The sequence below is a fragment of the Microtus ochrogaster genome, linkage group LG3, assembly GCF_000317375.1.
Source record: "Microtus ochrogaster isolate Prairie Vole_2 linkage group LG3, MicOch1.0, whole genome shotgun sequence".
NCBI classification, from domain to species: domain Eukaryota; kingdom Metazoa; phylum Chordata; class Mammalia; order Rodentia; family Cricetidae; genus Microtus; species Microtus ochrogaster.
This window is the reverse complement of record NC_022029.1, coordinates 27,145,986-27,161,093: the sequence shown is the minus strand read 5'-3', so window position 1 is coordinate 27,161,093 and position 15,108 is coordinate 27,145,986. Positions and strand designations below refer to the sequence as shown.

The 15,108-nt window shown below is 43.8% G+C and overlaps 2 protein-coding genes across 4 annotated transcripts in view; one reads left to right on the top strand and one right to left on the bottom strand.

Annotated features, from left to right (window-relative positions):
• Sh3yl1 (SH3 and SYLF domain containing 1) overlaps positions 1-7,912 on the bottom strand; it is a 38,175-nt gene extending 30,263 nt beyond the window's left edge. The window contains exons 1-2 of one of the 2 annotated variants that reach the window (XM_026785875.1): positions 7,729-7,912; positions 7,391-7,498 (exon numbers count right to left, since the gene is read on the bottom strand). In XM_026785875.1, coding sequence (XP_026641676.1) covers position 7,391 — 1 coding nt within the window. In that variant the 5' untranslated portion in view covers positions 7,392-7,498; positions 7,729-7,912. Of the gene's footprint in view, positions 1-7,390 lie in introns of both variants that reach the window. The other variant, XM_005360663.3, reaches the window with a different exon arrangement.
• A 121-nt stretch (positions 7,913-8,033) lies between these two features.
• Acp1 (acid phosphatase 1) overlaps positions 8,034-15,108 on the top strand; it is a 13,468-nt gene continuing 6,393 nt past the window's right edge. Inside the window, exons 1-3 of one of the 2 annotated variants that reach the window (XM_005360661.2) lie at positions 8,034-8,140; positions 13,191-13,264; positions 13,350-13,463. In XM_005360661.2, coding sequence (XP_005360718.1) covers positions 8,098-8,140; positions 13,191-13,264; positions 13,350-13,463 — 231 coding nt within the window. In that variant the 5' untranslated portion in view covers positions 8,034-8,097. Of the gene's footprint in view, positions 8,141-13,190; positions 13,265-13,349; positions 13,464-13,501; positions 13,616-15,108 lie in introns of both variants that reach the window. The other variant, XM_005360662.3, reaches the window with a different exon arrangement.

The following is a 15,108-nucleotide window of genomic DNA, read 5'->3' as shown; positions in this document are numbered from 1 at the left end:
TATATATTCCTATGATGGTCTGTTGTGCAGAAATGCTTTATTGCTTTTGGGGGCCAATTATATTCACACTACCAAACCACGACCAGTGTGTGAGGGCCAATGCGGGATTAAAGCTGAAGCAGTGCTTCTTTTACAAAGCGTGTTAAGAATTGAAATGGTATCTTGGTGGATTTTCCCTTTGATGAGTATGTAGTGTCCTTTCCCATCTCTTTTGATTAGGTTTGAAGTCTGTTTTATCAGATACTAAGATGCCTTTATTAGCTTGCTTCCTAGGTCCATTTGCTTGGAATAACTTTTCCATCCTTTTACCCTGAGGTGATATCTATCCTTGTTAAGATGTGCTTCTTGGATGCAGAAGAAAAATGGATCCCGTTTTACTGCCCATTTTGTTAGTCCGAGTCTTCTTATAGGGGAACTAAGAGCATTGATGTTGAGAGATATCAAAGATCAGATTATTGATTCCTGTTTGTTTATTTGTGTGTGTGTGGGTGCATGCTTCCATTTCTTGATTTTACTGTTTTGAGATTCTTTATTTCCTGTATTTTCTTGGGTACCGTTAACCTATTTAGGTTTGAGTTTTCCTTTTAGCATTTTATATAGGGCTGGATTTGTAGATAAATATTGCTTAAGTTTGGCTTCATCATGGAATATCTTATTTTCTCCAAAGTTTTCTGGTTATAGTAGTCTGGGCTGACATCTATGGTCTCTTAGAGTCTGCAGGGACACCTGTCCAGGCCCTTCTGGCTTATAAGAGTTTTCATTGAGAAGGCAAGTGTAATTCTAATAGGTCTGCCTTTATATTACTTAGTCTTTTTTTTTTCAGCTTTTAATATTCTTTCTTCATTCTGTACATTTAGCGTTTTGATTATTATGTGCTGAGGGGGCTTTTTTTTCTGGTCCAGACTATATGGTGTTTAGTATGCTTCTTGTATCTTTTTTTTAAAATTTATTTATTTATTAAGGATTTCTGCCTCCTCCCCGCCACTGCCTCCCATTTCCCTCCCCCTCCCCCGATCAAGTCCCTCTCCCTCATCAGCTTGAAGAGCAATCAGGGTTCCCTGACCTGTGGGAAGTCCAAGGACTGCCCACCTCCATCCAGGTTTAGTAAGGTGAACATCCAAACTGCCTAGGCTCCCACAAAGCCAGTACGTGCAGTAGGATCAAAAACCCATTGCCAGAATTTTGCTTCTTGTATCTTTACAGGCATCTCCTTCTTTAGGTTAGGAATACTTTCTTCTATGATTTTGTTGAGAATATTTTCTGGGTCTTTGAGCTAGGTTTCTTTTCCTTTTTGTATTCCTATTAATTCTTTCATCATGTCTCAGATTTTCTGGATGTTTTGTTTCCAGAATTTTTTAGATTTAACATTTCCTTTGACCAATGTATCCATTTCTTCTATCGTGTCTTCAGTGCCTGAGAGTCTCTCTTCCATCTCTTGGATTTTGTTGGTGAAATCTGCTTCTGTGGCTCCTGCTTGAGTTTCTAAATTTTTCATTTCCAGATTCCCCTCAGTTTCAGGTTTTCTTTACTGATTCTAGTTCCACTTTCAGGTGTAAGTAGAGGTTTCTCTCCTGCCTGCTAATTCCCGAAGAGCCATTCCGAGGCTTAATGTTAATTACAAATTGTTTGACCTATTAGCTCAGGCTTATTATTAACTAGCTCTTACAACTTAAATTAACCCATTTCTATTATTTCATATTTTTCCACAAGGCTCATGGCTTGTTACCTCACATCTCACTTCTCCAGGTGGCTGCTGGCATTTCCCCACTCCACCTTCTTTCTCCTTCTATCCCTGCTTAGATTTCCAGCCTGGCTCTATTCTGCCTGGCTACTAGTCAAATCAGCTTCTATATTAACCAGTGGTAAGAAAACACATTCACAGCAGACAGAGGGGCATCCCACATCATTCAGGCCTTGAACAGTTTTATTCATCTCCTTCCATGGTTTGTTTTCATAAATTTTGTTAAGGGATTTATTCATTTCATCTTTAAGGATCTCTACCATATTCATAAAGGTTGTGGCTCAGCTATGTTGGAATACTCATGGCCTGCCATGGCAGGGTTGCTAATCTCTAGTGGAGACATATTCTCTGGCCATTATTGTGTTTTTACAGGGGCAAATAAGCATCTGGGATTGGGAAGACTGTAATTCAAGGTGCTGATATCTGTCCTCTTCTTTGTTGGGTGGGGGCTTTGCTCCTTGGTTTTTGTTTCCTCTCTGTTTCTTAGCAGAGAGTATAGTGGCAGTGTTGCCTGCTATGAAATTTTTCTGGGGTCCTAATAGGTGTGGCCACTGGGGTTCTAGATAAACTGTGTTACTGAGTATTGGGAGCTGACACTTAGGAATGGGGATGGACTGGGTGAGTAGCTGAGGGGGTCAACAGAAATGCAGAAAGCAGGGTGTTCCACCAGGATCTGTGTAGTCTTCTGGGAATGGGGACAGAGTGAGGAGAAGTGATAGCAGACGGTCTGGTACAGGGCTGAGGATGAGACTGGGGATTGGCTTTAAAGGAAGCGGTGAAGATCTGTTGTCAGCCGGCTTGCTTCCCTGGTCATAGTGGCCTGCAGGTTCCCAGAGAAGGACTTTTGAGGTTGGGGGTTGGGGCAAAGCAATGGGTGGAGGGGAAGTTTGGAGGGGAAGATCTGTGTGAGCCACTGGAGATGAGGACAGTGGGGAAGGGAGGCTGCAGCAGGTATTTTCCTGCAGAGTTGGGGATGAGACTGAGAGATTGTATTTGGAGGAGCAGAGGGAAAGGAGAAGATTCGCAGTTAGCCTACCTGGTACCCTGGTCAGAGTGCTTATTTCTATTTGTTATGGTTCTGTTAAAAAAAACATATTGCCCATTTAAAAATGTGTATTGTCTTGTTTTTGTAAATTATCCTTACATATAATAAATATCTAACACCCAAATATAAACATGTATTTGTATATATAAACACATACATACCTCGAATATTTATCAAAATGATTCGTCTGACCATTTTTTCAGTGGATCATCTTAAACCACAGGGCATCATTTCCTATAATACACTTAAAATTTCCTCCTCTATTTTTGCTTCTCCAATTCCAGATCTATTTGTTTATCTGATTTTTTTTCCCCAAATGTGTCACTGAGGGTTTGGTCCTTTTCTCTCAGCCCATACCACCCCTTGTCTCTTTCTGCATGTGGCTGATATTCCTTCAAGTTCACAATCTTATTTTTCTTTCAGATATGCCCTTTAAGCAACAATGAACTCTTTCCTCAAAATGCTATGCCTTCAGCTTCAACTATTCTGCTTGCTTCTCTCCTCTCCATGTCTTTCCTGGTGACATTCATGCCATCTTTTGAGTCCTTGAGCTCATTGGACATCCCTGTCTGTATCTGCATCATCACTGTCATTTCAAGTCCACCTTGACTGCCTTCTTCTCCAGGTTCCAGGTTACATCTTCCTGTTCAGTCACTTCTAGTAGTTTGATGAGCGCTAGACACCTTGACAGTGGCAATTTATGAACGGAAGGTTATGCTGTGCTCTAAGTTCCTTCGTGTTGGGTGGCTCTATAGCTTCAGGCTCTGCCATGTCCTGGCTGACTTCCTTCTGAAACAGTGTTTGATTCCATTTTGAATGCATGAGCCAGGACGACACTTCAGTAACACATCTGAACATGTAGATACCATTAACTTCCCAGAGCCAACAACAAGGCAGACTGATAAACTATCCGTGCAAAGTAAGAAGTACCGTCTATGAGCTGACTGGTGTAGATTGGGAACACGTGGATGAAACACATTAAAGCAGCTCAGAAAAAGCAGGCTCCTGACCTTAAGAATGCATCAGACCAATAAAAGATTCAACACCCTCATCTGGATAACATAAAAGCTGAGGCATCTAATACCAGTAACGCACATTGTCCTGTCTGTCTGGGTGTGGGTGTGGGTGTGAGTTCACACAGAAGTTTTGAAACTCAGAGACACCTTGAGAATGAATTTAACCGTTAGCGGTCACAGGGGTCTCCAGTCTTAGTGGACTGAAGACAAGATCACTCTCCTAAGTCGGGTACCCCCAGAGGCTATTGTTGAATGAATTCCCACAACAACCCATGATACAGCAGAATCCATCCGCTTATCACCTGGCCATTTGGTGAACAGACACAGGAAAGATGGGTGAAAATCTCCTCTTTCCAGAGCTTCAGCTTAGCACATTCGCTTGTATGGGAGTTCCAATCAAGCCTCCTTGCTGTCAGTTCCCAACTTAAACAGACCTGCACCGTGGAGACAAGCCTTGGACCGACCTCTGCCTTGAACCTGCTAAGCTCTGTGTATCTCTAGATGCTCTTCAAATACATTGGTTAACGCGCTAGTTAGTTTTAACTTTCAACTCGACACAACCTAGAATCACTTGGGAAGACAGTGTTAAAGAGGAATTATCTAGATCAGGGTACGTCTGAGGGGAACTGTCTTAACTAAGCTATTACGGGTGGCACTATTCCCCAGGTGGGGGCTCCTGAACAGTAAGAGAGAGAAAGCTATGGGAAAATAAGTCAGCAAGATTTCGTGCATTTGTTTTGCTCTGCTCTTGACTACAGATATGATGTGACCAACTGCTTCAACCACTGTGACTTCTCTGCTACAACAGATTGCAGCATGGAATTGTAAGCAGAAAAGAGACTTTTTCTCCCCTAAGATGCCTTGCATCAGGGTGGGTTGCTTTAGGATATATCTGGTTCCAGGGAGGGCTTCAGCAAGTCAGCTGAATTACAAAAGTACCTGGGATTCTGTGAAACTTTCTGTAAGATCATATTGCCTGATCAGTTACAGGCAGTAAATTCCTATCAGAAAGAACAGGTGTGAACGGAAAGTTTGGATAGAGATCCTAGTTCCTGTACTCAGCTTCAAATCTTGAGCCTCTCACGTTTCCGTTTTGCTGTAATGACAACAGAGCATGGTTATGGACATCCTGTCAATGATTTTGCTGAGTGACTGCAATATCTCCTCAACTTCACATCGCAATCGGGATCTGAATACCCAGAAAAGCCGCTCAGTTCCAAAGCCAAGCAAACTATAAGGTTTTTGTTTCTGAAGAAAAAAGTGAATACATAATTTCAAGCCAAGAAATTTCAGAAGCAACTAAAATATTTGAATATTTCTAAATTTTCAAATGTCAAACTATTGATATATTAAGGAGAGTTTTTAAAAGTTGGGAGGAAAATTTTGCTTTGTTAACCTTAGAGCTTCAGTGAAAGATTTGGAAATCATTTTACGTACTGACAATGTATTAATAACTCAGGCTAGGGGCCAAAAAATGTCATTCACATCTTACTCTGAATAAATTTCCACTGGAGTAACAAAGCTGATCACTACTTCTAAACTAGAACCAGGGTCAAAACCAAAAACCAGGAGATCAAAGGCCCACTCCTTCTTTTCCTATTAGAGTATGAGATCATAAATTAATAGTGCCAACAACCAGCTCTCAAAAAACATCAATGCTCTCAAACAAATAAAAACAAACATCAACAGAATATAAAAACAGTCCATATAGGAAAGGGATATTTAGAAGTGGCTTTCTAAATTTTCATTCTGTATTAATCCATGTCTTAAATTTTTAATTTGCAAGGTTAATTTGCTAAGTTAATAAAAATCAGAAAAGAAATCAAAGGACTAAGAGTACAACTAGGTTTATATACTATTCAAAACAGTTGATAAAACCGTCCTAAAAACAAGTCAAATATCTCAAGAGACTCTGAAGGGCTGCCTTTCTTGCAGAGCACAGCTTTAAAACACTGATGTTGACATCTTCCACCTTTGTTTCTAGATCAATGCAATCTTTCCCAGGCTTGAGTTTTAACTGCCTATTTTGTCTTAAGTACATCAAGTTTGTCAAATCAGTAATTCAGAACCTCTGTTCCTGGTCAGACCATGAACCTCCTTCAGTAAATTTTACTGCTTTTTCCTCTCCCGTACCTGGTTGTGGATGGGAATAGAGCTGGGAGCAACAGACAGAGAATCTTTGCCTTCTACCTGCTGCCCAGAGAAATTCAGGGACTTGTTGACTTAGGACAGGATCATAGATACATGCTTATCTGTCATTTGTAAAAAATGGAAAAAATTTAATTTGTTTTAGACCTTAAACAAGAATCCTATCATTTCACACCACCATTTGCAAATCAGTGAACAGACGAAGACCTATGGCTCTTAGTACTCACAGTATGCAAATTTTACCTTTAACTACTATCAGTTTTTTATTTTGAAACACTAAATACTTATTTTTTTAATAGGGAGAAATTTGAGAATAAAAATAAAAAGAATAAATGTATCGAAGGTTTTTTTTTAAACTTTTTTTAAAGTCAAAAAAGTCGAAGAGTAGTATTGACTCATTTCACAGAAACTGAACAGAGAGACCCAATAACAATTTCTCCTTAATTAAGATGCCATTGGCATGATGGAAGTTACTACTTACTCCACTTGAACCTCTAACATAGCAATTTACAAACCGCCAGATGCTACTATGGCATTTCAATAACAGGCAGCAGAGTAGAATAAAACTGCACCTTAAAACCAGCCCTGTTAGTCTCTAAACTTTGTGTGCAGCTTTACTGACTCAGTAATCAAAACATTTCCTCATAGCTCATGGAAGTACCTGAGCCACAGAACCTGTTCGCTTGATAAACACAGAGCAGGGCAGGGCATTCCTGTGGATGAAGGTGGTTTCTCAAGTTTTTCTTCCCTACTCTGCCTTAGCGGGGCAGTGGGTAGCATTTGTTGAAGTGAAGATGGCACATTTCACAGTTGAGATAACTGCTCAGAGCTCGAAAAAGGAACGTACAGACACTACACTCAAAGGCGCAGCACCCGGGGCACTGTCCACCCCCCCCCCCCCTTATCAGGGCGTTGCAGAACCAGTGGCCCTGTGGGAAAGACCTGACACCTCTTCTTCTGGAAGCCCCAAACCCGTGTGAGACCCTTGCCTGAGGGAATATCCCTTCCCAGAGACCCTGTTTTCACAAAAGCCCTACACAAATCTCGGTTCTGCATAGAAGGGGCAGCTCTTCCCATCTGTGTCACGTACACAGGATGCCGTTTCTCAAAACAATTTGAAACCCGAAGGTGGTAAAATATCAGCTACCAGAGAAATAACAAAATGAAAATCAGTCTTCAAAACTGGAAATGCAGGAGGCGTTGTTCGGTAAAGGGGCTGACAACGACTGTGGTTCATTCACAGTCAACCAAAACCTTCAGGACCGAGAGTGTAGGAACTAATCTTGAGTTCTGAGGATTTGCCAAAGGATCCGTGGAGTGTGAACTTGCTGCGTGCGCCCAGACAACCCAGGGACGTGTCCGCTTCATTGCCTTTCACAAAGCCCTTTGTAAGAGTGACCACAGTACCGACTTGCCCCAGCCGCTCAGACCCGTACTCACTGATGCCCGCCGCTCCGCACGACGCCGGAGCTCCTCACAGCAGCCCAGGAAGAGGAAGGGTTCTCCTCGGCCAGCCTATCCCGCAGGACCCGCCCAACGGGCACGCACCTGACCCAGGTGAGGGAATAGGTGTACGCCCTGCTGCTGCCAATGCGATCCCAGTCCTAGAACCTTGCTCAGAACGTAGCCCAATCGCGTCCACCTGCCTCATTCCTCTGGCACCTTCTAAACCACCCCCTCTTTTTAATCGGGAGAACCCATTGCTTGTGCAGCGGCGCCGCCTTGGGTCGGTGGTCCAACGGGGGGGGAGGAGGGGTCCCTTGCCGGAAGGGCGGTACCTCCGAGCAGAGGAGCGCCGCCCAGGGAGGGTCCGCAAGCCACTCTTCTAGAGCTCATTGGCCGCCCTGGCATGTCCTAATCCGCCCTGCACAACACCGTGCCATTGACCTTCTCTGCGTTCACTCCGCCCCCTGTCCCTAGGCGTGGGACCACAACCCAGCCCAGAGACAACTCCAGACCCTGGGGCTAACCCCGCCCACCAACCCCGCCCACTGACACACCCGCAAAGCCACGCCCACCCCCTGGCCCCGCCTCCGGAGGCGCGCCGACGTCGGGCGCGTACTGCGCAGGTTTACCAGCAGAATCCTTGCGGTGCGCATGCGCTACGTCCTTACGCCGTCTCTGGGCGCCAGGGTCTGCACGGGAAGATGGCAGAGGTTGGGTCCAAGTCGGTGTTGTTCGTGTGTCTCGGTAAGAGCGCGCCGACTCGACAGTTTTCTTCTTTGGGACCCCGAGGTGCTGCCAGGTGTCAAGTTCTGAACGATCACTCCGGGTGGAGGGAAGCAGAGGCTGGGCCCGCGCCTAAGAGCACATTCATTTGCCTGATTTTTTTCCTTCCCCATCCCCCACCTTCCAGTGCTCCTCTGAACCTCAGATCGGTGCAGTTGTGCCCCATATTATTCCCCTGCTCTCCTTCCTGCCATTCCCAAGCCCATGTTACCCTCCCAGATGTCCTTTCTCCACAAACCTTGGTCCTGATCCTGCCTCTTCCAAGCCCCTCTCACTTGGCTCCTCCTCCCTGAAGTCTGTGTCTTCCTTCGGTCCCTTGCTCTGTAAGTTACTTATCTTATCTCGGTGATAAAGTATTTAACCAAAACAATTTAAGGGAGACCAGGTCTGTTTTGCCTCCGTTTGATTCCGAGCTTGTGGTGAGGCAAAGCCGTGTGGTCGCCAGGTGGGCAGAGCCTGAGTTAGAGACTACTCCACGTGGACTGGACGTGGAGGGGGAAAGGAGGACGAACTGTAGCCCCGAGAGCATGCATCCAGTGATGTGCTTTCTTCTGGTGGGCCCCACGTTACTCTCCATCGCTCCCCTGTAGTTCCATCATACTGTGGTTATGACCTACTGAGAGTTGTGTTCTCTCATCAGTCAAGGTAACTATGACGATCGGGGAAGATAAATCGTCATCCCTGCCCTTCCCTTCCCTCACGCTCTTATCCGTCACCTAACTTGTCACCTAACTTCTCCAAACCCTCTCACCTGCCAACTGCTCCGGGTGGCTTTGTCTCTCTAGTGTGACTCTCTAAGCTGGCCCCTATGTTGATGGTCGGAGTTTTTGGTTCCCCTTCATTGAAGGTGATTCTCGGCTGCAGGAAGAACATTCTGAGTGTCCCAAGCAGGTTTCCTGTCATCCTTGGGCCGCATTGCTTTGCTTCTCAGCCGGTGGTCTGTCTGTTCTTTAGGTCTCTCAGAAACCTTGGTGTCCAATCCCTGGGGCAATCACTCACTTCTGCTACATGAAAAATAAAGTGTTTTTTTTTTTTAAATAATCTTTCAAATACCTTCCAACTCAGAATTTTTATTCTCAGAATTTCCACGCTGATTTTTCTTTCCATAATACATGATTACTTCTTTTTCCAGCGTTCTTACCTCATGGCCTCCACCCTGAGGGGAAAGGCCTATGTTGCCAACAGTCCAGTTATTGGGGTCTTTGGCCCATTGCTTTTCCTACAGAGTAGCACGCCTCATCTTTAAGATAGAAGTAGGCCAAGACTTTTCCTGTCTACCTCTGTCTCTGTCACCCACCTGTGGGAACTACCTTTATGAAACTGTTGTTGACCTGCTCTGAAGGTGGTTCCTGTGCCTTGATTGTGTGGTTTTGCTTGGAAAGCCTCGTGTTTTATAAAGTCAAAATCAAAGACTCCTGTCTTTTCTTCCCTAGACCACTGGTCTCTTCCTTTTACCTCCTGTAGAGATATTTTATCCTACATAATTTCATTTTTATTTGACAGCCTGTAGAGTTCCTAGCAGGAGTTATCTTTCTTGTGAATAACAGCTTATTCTTCCATTTTTAGTACAGTGTAGTGTGTGGTATTTGCAAGGTATCTGTACTAGGTAATTTCTTTGAACAGGAAAAAGTACAGTTTGGCCCCTGTTGTTGATAGTGGGCATTAAAGTTTTTATTGAAGGCTGGTTTCTTTCAGTATCTATTAGTATCCCATTGCTCTGTTTCTGCTTATTATAGTTGACCATCTTGGCATATTGCACACACTTTTAAAAGGAAGTACATGCTTGCACATGTTTGTCTTCAGTATAGTTCAGCATTTTGTTTTTACCACTGGGGATGTATCCAGTGGTCCACACTGCAGGGGAAGCCTCAGCCTCCTTTCTGAAGCCTGTATTCTGTCAACTATGATCATCAAGGCCTTTGTTCAGTTGGTGGGAAGTGTTCAGTAAATGTAGAAACAGAGTGAGGACAGGGTGTAGTTTGTCATCAGGACTCACCTGACAGTGGCCAGTGAGCAGAGACCTGAAGGTGGCCAAGAGGCCTGTCTATTCTGGCCCATCAGACAGAACATGTGATTTTTCAGGTGAGAGCTGTGGCCAGCGGAATCATGGTACCTGGGTTTGGAGGCCAGGCAGCCTTTCTCAGCCAAGATCTCTTTGCCCACGGGGACCAAACTTAAATCCTTCTAAATACACAGAGAGAAGTGAGGTCTTTAGATCAGGCGTCTGCATGCTCTGTAAGGAGCCGGAGTGGATCCTTAAGCTTTGTGTGGTGAACAGTCGCATAGCCGTAGATGGCCCCTGAGCAATCAAGCTTGGTTGTTCAGTAGATCTTGTTCATGGACTTGATACAATTTTCACATATCACAAGATCTTCTGCATTTGTATTTTTTTAAATGACTTAAAACTAAAAACTTCGTTAACCATGTGGACTATTTGCGAAAATGGTAGGCCATGAACTGTCATTTCTGGGCCCCTATTTGGAGTGCAGATTATGGGAGGCTATGGGGTTCCTTGGAGTGAGATAAGCCATGGGAGGTTCAGAACAGACATGGGGAGGGGTATAGTTTATTCATCTGCAGTGTGGAGATAAGACTGCAGGAGATCCTGGGTGAAGCAGGGATGTGTGCTAGTCAGGTGGGAATTGCTAGTCCAGGAAAATTTGAGGGTGGTCCAAACGCATTGTACCCAGAGCCCATGATGAGCGCAGCAAAAACTGCTGTGTTTGAGATGCAAACATTTTATTCCTTCAGAACCTTTCTTTGGGCTCCTTGAAGATGAGGTGGTAATGTCCAGAATCATCAGGAGTTTGTCAGGGCTGGGGCTGCTGGTTAAGAAGAGCTTCTTGTTTTATCAAGATTATGGTAGGAGCTTTTGCTCTCTTAAACTGGTCAAGATTGGACAAAAACACAAGGGCTCAGCTCCAGCCACTATGGTTGGAAGAGACCTGAGGAAATGTTTAAGTTCCAGAACTTGTAAAAGGTAAACTCTGTGACTTTGTGTTTTTCTTATACCCAGTGTACTGGCTTTTAGTGTATATATGTATATTTTTGTTTATTCATTTTTGATGGGATAAGAGATCTAACATAGGATCTTGTATGTGCTAGGCAACATATCAACTGTGTATCTTTTAATAGCATTAATTTTAATAACACAAATTGGGAAGCTACAGGCATGTTATTAGCATTGGGAGTTGCGTTTATTGATCTTATAGGGTGTATGATTTGTAGTCTCTGTAGAAGTAGGATACTTTTCATCCATACTTACATATCTTATTTTAAGAAATAGCATCAGAAGTATGAGTGAATATACTAAAATGATGAGATGGCTCAGATTTTTGCATTGTAGAAAAACAAAACTGTTACTTCGCAGTTAATGTCATATTTTTTATTCAGAGATGGAGACATCTTGCATTTTATCTTTACATGCTGAGATATTACACATCAGCTAGTTCTAAAGTTTCAAAATAATGACAGGGGTCCATCACTATTGGCTATAAAAAGTATATTTAATTTGTATTTTAATAAATAAAGTTTGCCTGAAGAACAGAGAGTAAAATAGCCACATTGACCAGCCATACAGATCAGGCAGTGGTGGCACACACCTTTAATCTAATTAGTAGTCACGCTAGTTTCCATAGTAACTGGGTGGTTGTGGTACTTGCCTTTAATCCCAGCACTAGAGAGGAATAGAAGAGGGGTTCTGAGGATTCCTAGGGGCAGGATCGCCGTTTTTAGATTGAGGTAGAGGTCAGAGGCAGTGACTGGCTGCCTTGCTTTTCTGGTCTTCAATATCTGTCTCTGGGTTTGTATTAATTGTGTTACACCTGGATATGTGGTGATGTGCTTAAAGCCTTTTGGTGGGGAAACAGTACTGAGGGAGAGCTTTATGAGAAAAATCAGGGCTAGGGAGATCTTAGCTGGAGAGACCTGGGTTTCATTCCAGAAACCTATGTTTAAATAAAAGAAAAACAAAACAAAAAACTGTACATGGTAACATACTTTCATAACCCCATACTGGATAGGCAGAGCCTGTTGGGTCTCTGATCCTCTTGGCCAGCAAGCCTCTCCTACTAAGGTTGCTCTAAATCAATAAGAAACCCTGTTGACTCAGGAAGGAGGAGTGGATGGGAAGGGAGGTACGCAGGAAAGGAGGTGGGAGGAGAGGAGGGAGGGGCAACTAAAATAAATGAACAAAAAAAGTTAATCAGATAAATAAAAGAAATAAAGAAACTGTGTCTCAGAAAATGAAGTGGACAACTTCTGGGGAACACCTCACAACCCCCATCATCTGTACTCCTGCACACTTGCCCGAGCACCCAAACATATACAGAAAAAAATCAAACGAATTAGAATGTAAAAAGGAAAACCTTCCCAAGCAGGACTATGGAGAAAGATTGAGATGCAGACAAACCTCACTGGGCTCCTGCGGGTCCCCCTGCATGTGTCTCATTAGGAAGAGGGGCTCTGGCCAGTCACAACTATCCGTCCTCAGACTTTGTCATGCAGTTATAAACACTAACGTTAACAGATGGGAAATGGGTCAGTTCTGTCAGACTCTGGCCCTTCAGAAAGTTTCCATGTCAAATAAAATTAATTAAGTCTGCATCTTTTCCTCTTATAAGCCTGCCTTACTAGAGTGGTCTGGGCTGATGAAAGGGAGGGTGAGGGAATGTAGGAATCCCACTTGCCTTAGACTATTTCCCTTTGGCGTTTTCATGGACTCTCACTGAGTGTCTCTGCTTCCATCCTGAGCTCTTCTCAACTTTCCACCTTGCGGGAAGAAACTATATCTTTAACAGCTCTCTATCCAGGTGCCTACCATAGTGCTACATAGTACTACATAGCTTGATCAACTGTTCTGCCAGGGAATGCTGTACTCTTTCCCAACCTTAAATGCAGCTACTGGGCATCCACGTTGGGAGTCGTTCACCCGTTCTGTAGGCCCAGTATTGATATCTACCTTTCTGCCCCAACTAACAACCCCTGTATGTCTTCTCCCTCTTTTTTCAAGGTAACATTTGCCGGTCACCCATTGCAGAAGCGGTTTTCAGGAAACTGGTCACTGATGAGAATGTTTCAGCTAATGTGAGTACTATCCAGTAGCGTATGGCGGCCAGGCTGGACCCTTCTGGGCAGCCAGGTGCCAGAGCATCCTTTTTCTCTCCTACAGTGGAGGATAGACAGTGCGGCTACATCCACCTATGAAGTGGGGAACCCCCCTGACTATCGTGGGCAGAACTGCATGAGAAAACATGGCATCCCCATGAATCACACTGCACGGCAGGTACCGTACTGGAACTTGACATATGTTTTGTGTTACAGTGGGCCATTGACAGCAGCGCTGTTTCCGACTGGAACGTGGGCCGGCCCCCAGACCCAAGAGCTGTCAGCTGCCTAAGAAATCATGGCATTAGCACAGCCCATAAGGCAAGACAGGTAGAAAAGATCTTGTTTAATTTCTACTAAGTAGAATCTGTAACTTGAGAGACTGACCACCCTATGTGTTACTGGATATATTTGGTTGGGCTGAACTAACTTGCTACCTGTGTAGTTCTGAAAGGTCAGTGACCTTGGGTAACTTGTTAAAGTACAAATAAATGGCAGAAAATACAGTAAGGTAATGTTGACCCTGAGCCAGACCTGAGTTGGGGTCTTTATTCTGTTACCTTGTGCAAACTTCACTAGAGATCCTTTCTGCTTATGTTACCAGTTTATTGGTACAGCAGGTACACTGTATGTACACACACACACACACACACACACATCTTTTCTGCTTTGAAGTACCTTAAAAATATAGGAGAACTCTGGTGTTGTTATGAACACTTAATAGTTGTCTTGAAGACTATATTTCTGTGAGTTCTTCATGTAAATCAGGTAGTGCATGGCCCTTCTTAGTGCAGTTCTCATCAGGCAGAGAGTGGAAGACCTTGTATCATTTGTTCACTTGAAGCACTTTAGGCTCTTGCATACAGGCCAGTCTGCCCATCTAGGGAATGTGGCCGGTCAAAACCGTAAGACATGCTGCCTCTTCATACTCTCAGTAGGCCACAAAAGCAAATGGAATAGTTTAAATTCATAAATTAAAATTAAGGCAAAGACAGATGCTCCCTTGAGGGCAGTTTTAATAATTAGCTATAAGTAGGATTTCCATGGAATCTTTTTGTGTTTTTCTTTTCACTTCATTTTTAAGAAAAAGTTCTCAACCATTGTTTTCGACTTTTAGTTCCAAAACGTTAGTAAAGAGTGTTTTGTAGGTCAATATCAAATTTTTCGCTTATGCTTATAGGTTCTTTACTAATTGCTGTGCTTTATGTAAATAAATGACTATTCTAGTACAGTTCTTAAAGTTTTAGTTCTCTAAACTGTCAGCTTCAATTTACTGGATGGCATCTTGTTAGGATGCTAGTTCTTTTTAGCTCAGTGGTAACGTCTTAGGTTGCATGGCGAGCTGTGGAGAACTGCCCTTGTTTAAGCACTGCTTTCCTTAGTGTGTTCACGAACTGAACATGACATTGAGGTTATGTGCCTGCTTCTTCCCTCTCATACAGAGGTCACCCCAAAGTTTCCTTCTGCTTTTTAACCCTGTAGGAAGTGATTTGCATTTCCTTTTGTCCCCTCAGGGTATTACTCTGTACCCTGAGAAGACTCACTTCAGGGAGTCCTGATTTAGCTATCCCTGGCACAGAGGTGGAGTCCACGCGTTTACAGTATCTTCATGCTGCTGCTGAGTGTAACAGCAGTGTGTCCTGGTCAGTGTTAGGCGCTTTCTTGTTCTGCCTGTCCTCCCTCTGCTGGGCATGTGGAGCTTCTTTGTGGGACTGCCATGGACAGCACTGCAGGGGTCTGGTGGGTTTGTACCTAGTGTCTGCACCACTGCAGATGGACGAGCGTGAGTGCAGAGCGTGAGTGCAGGGGTCTGGTGGGTTTGT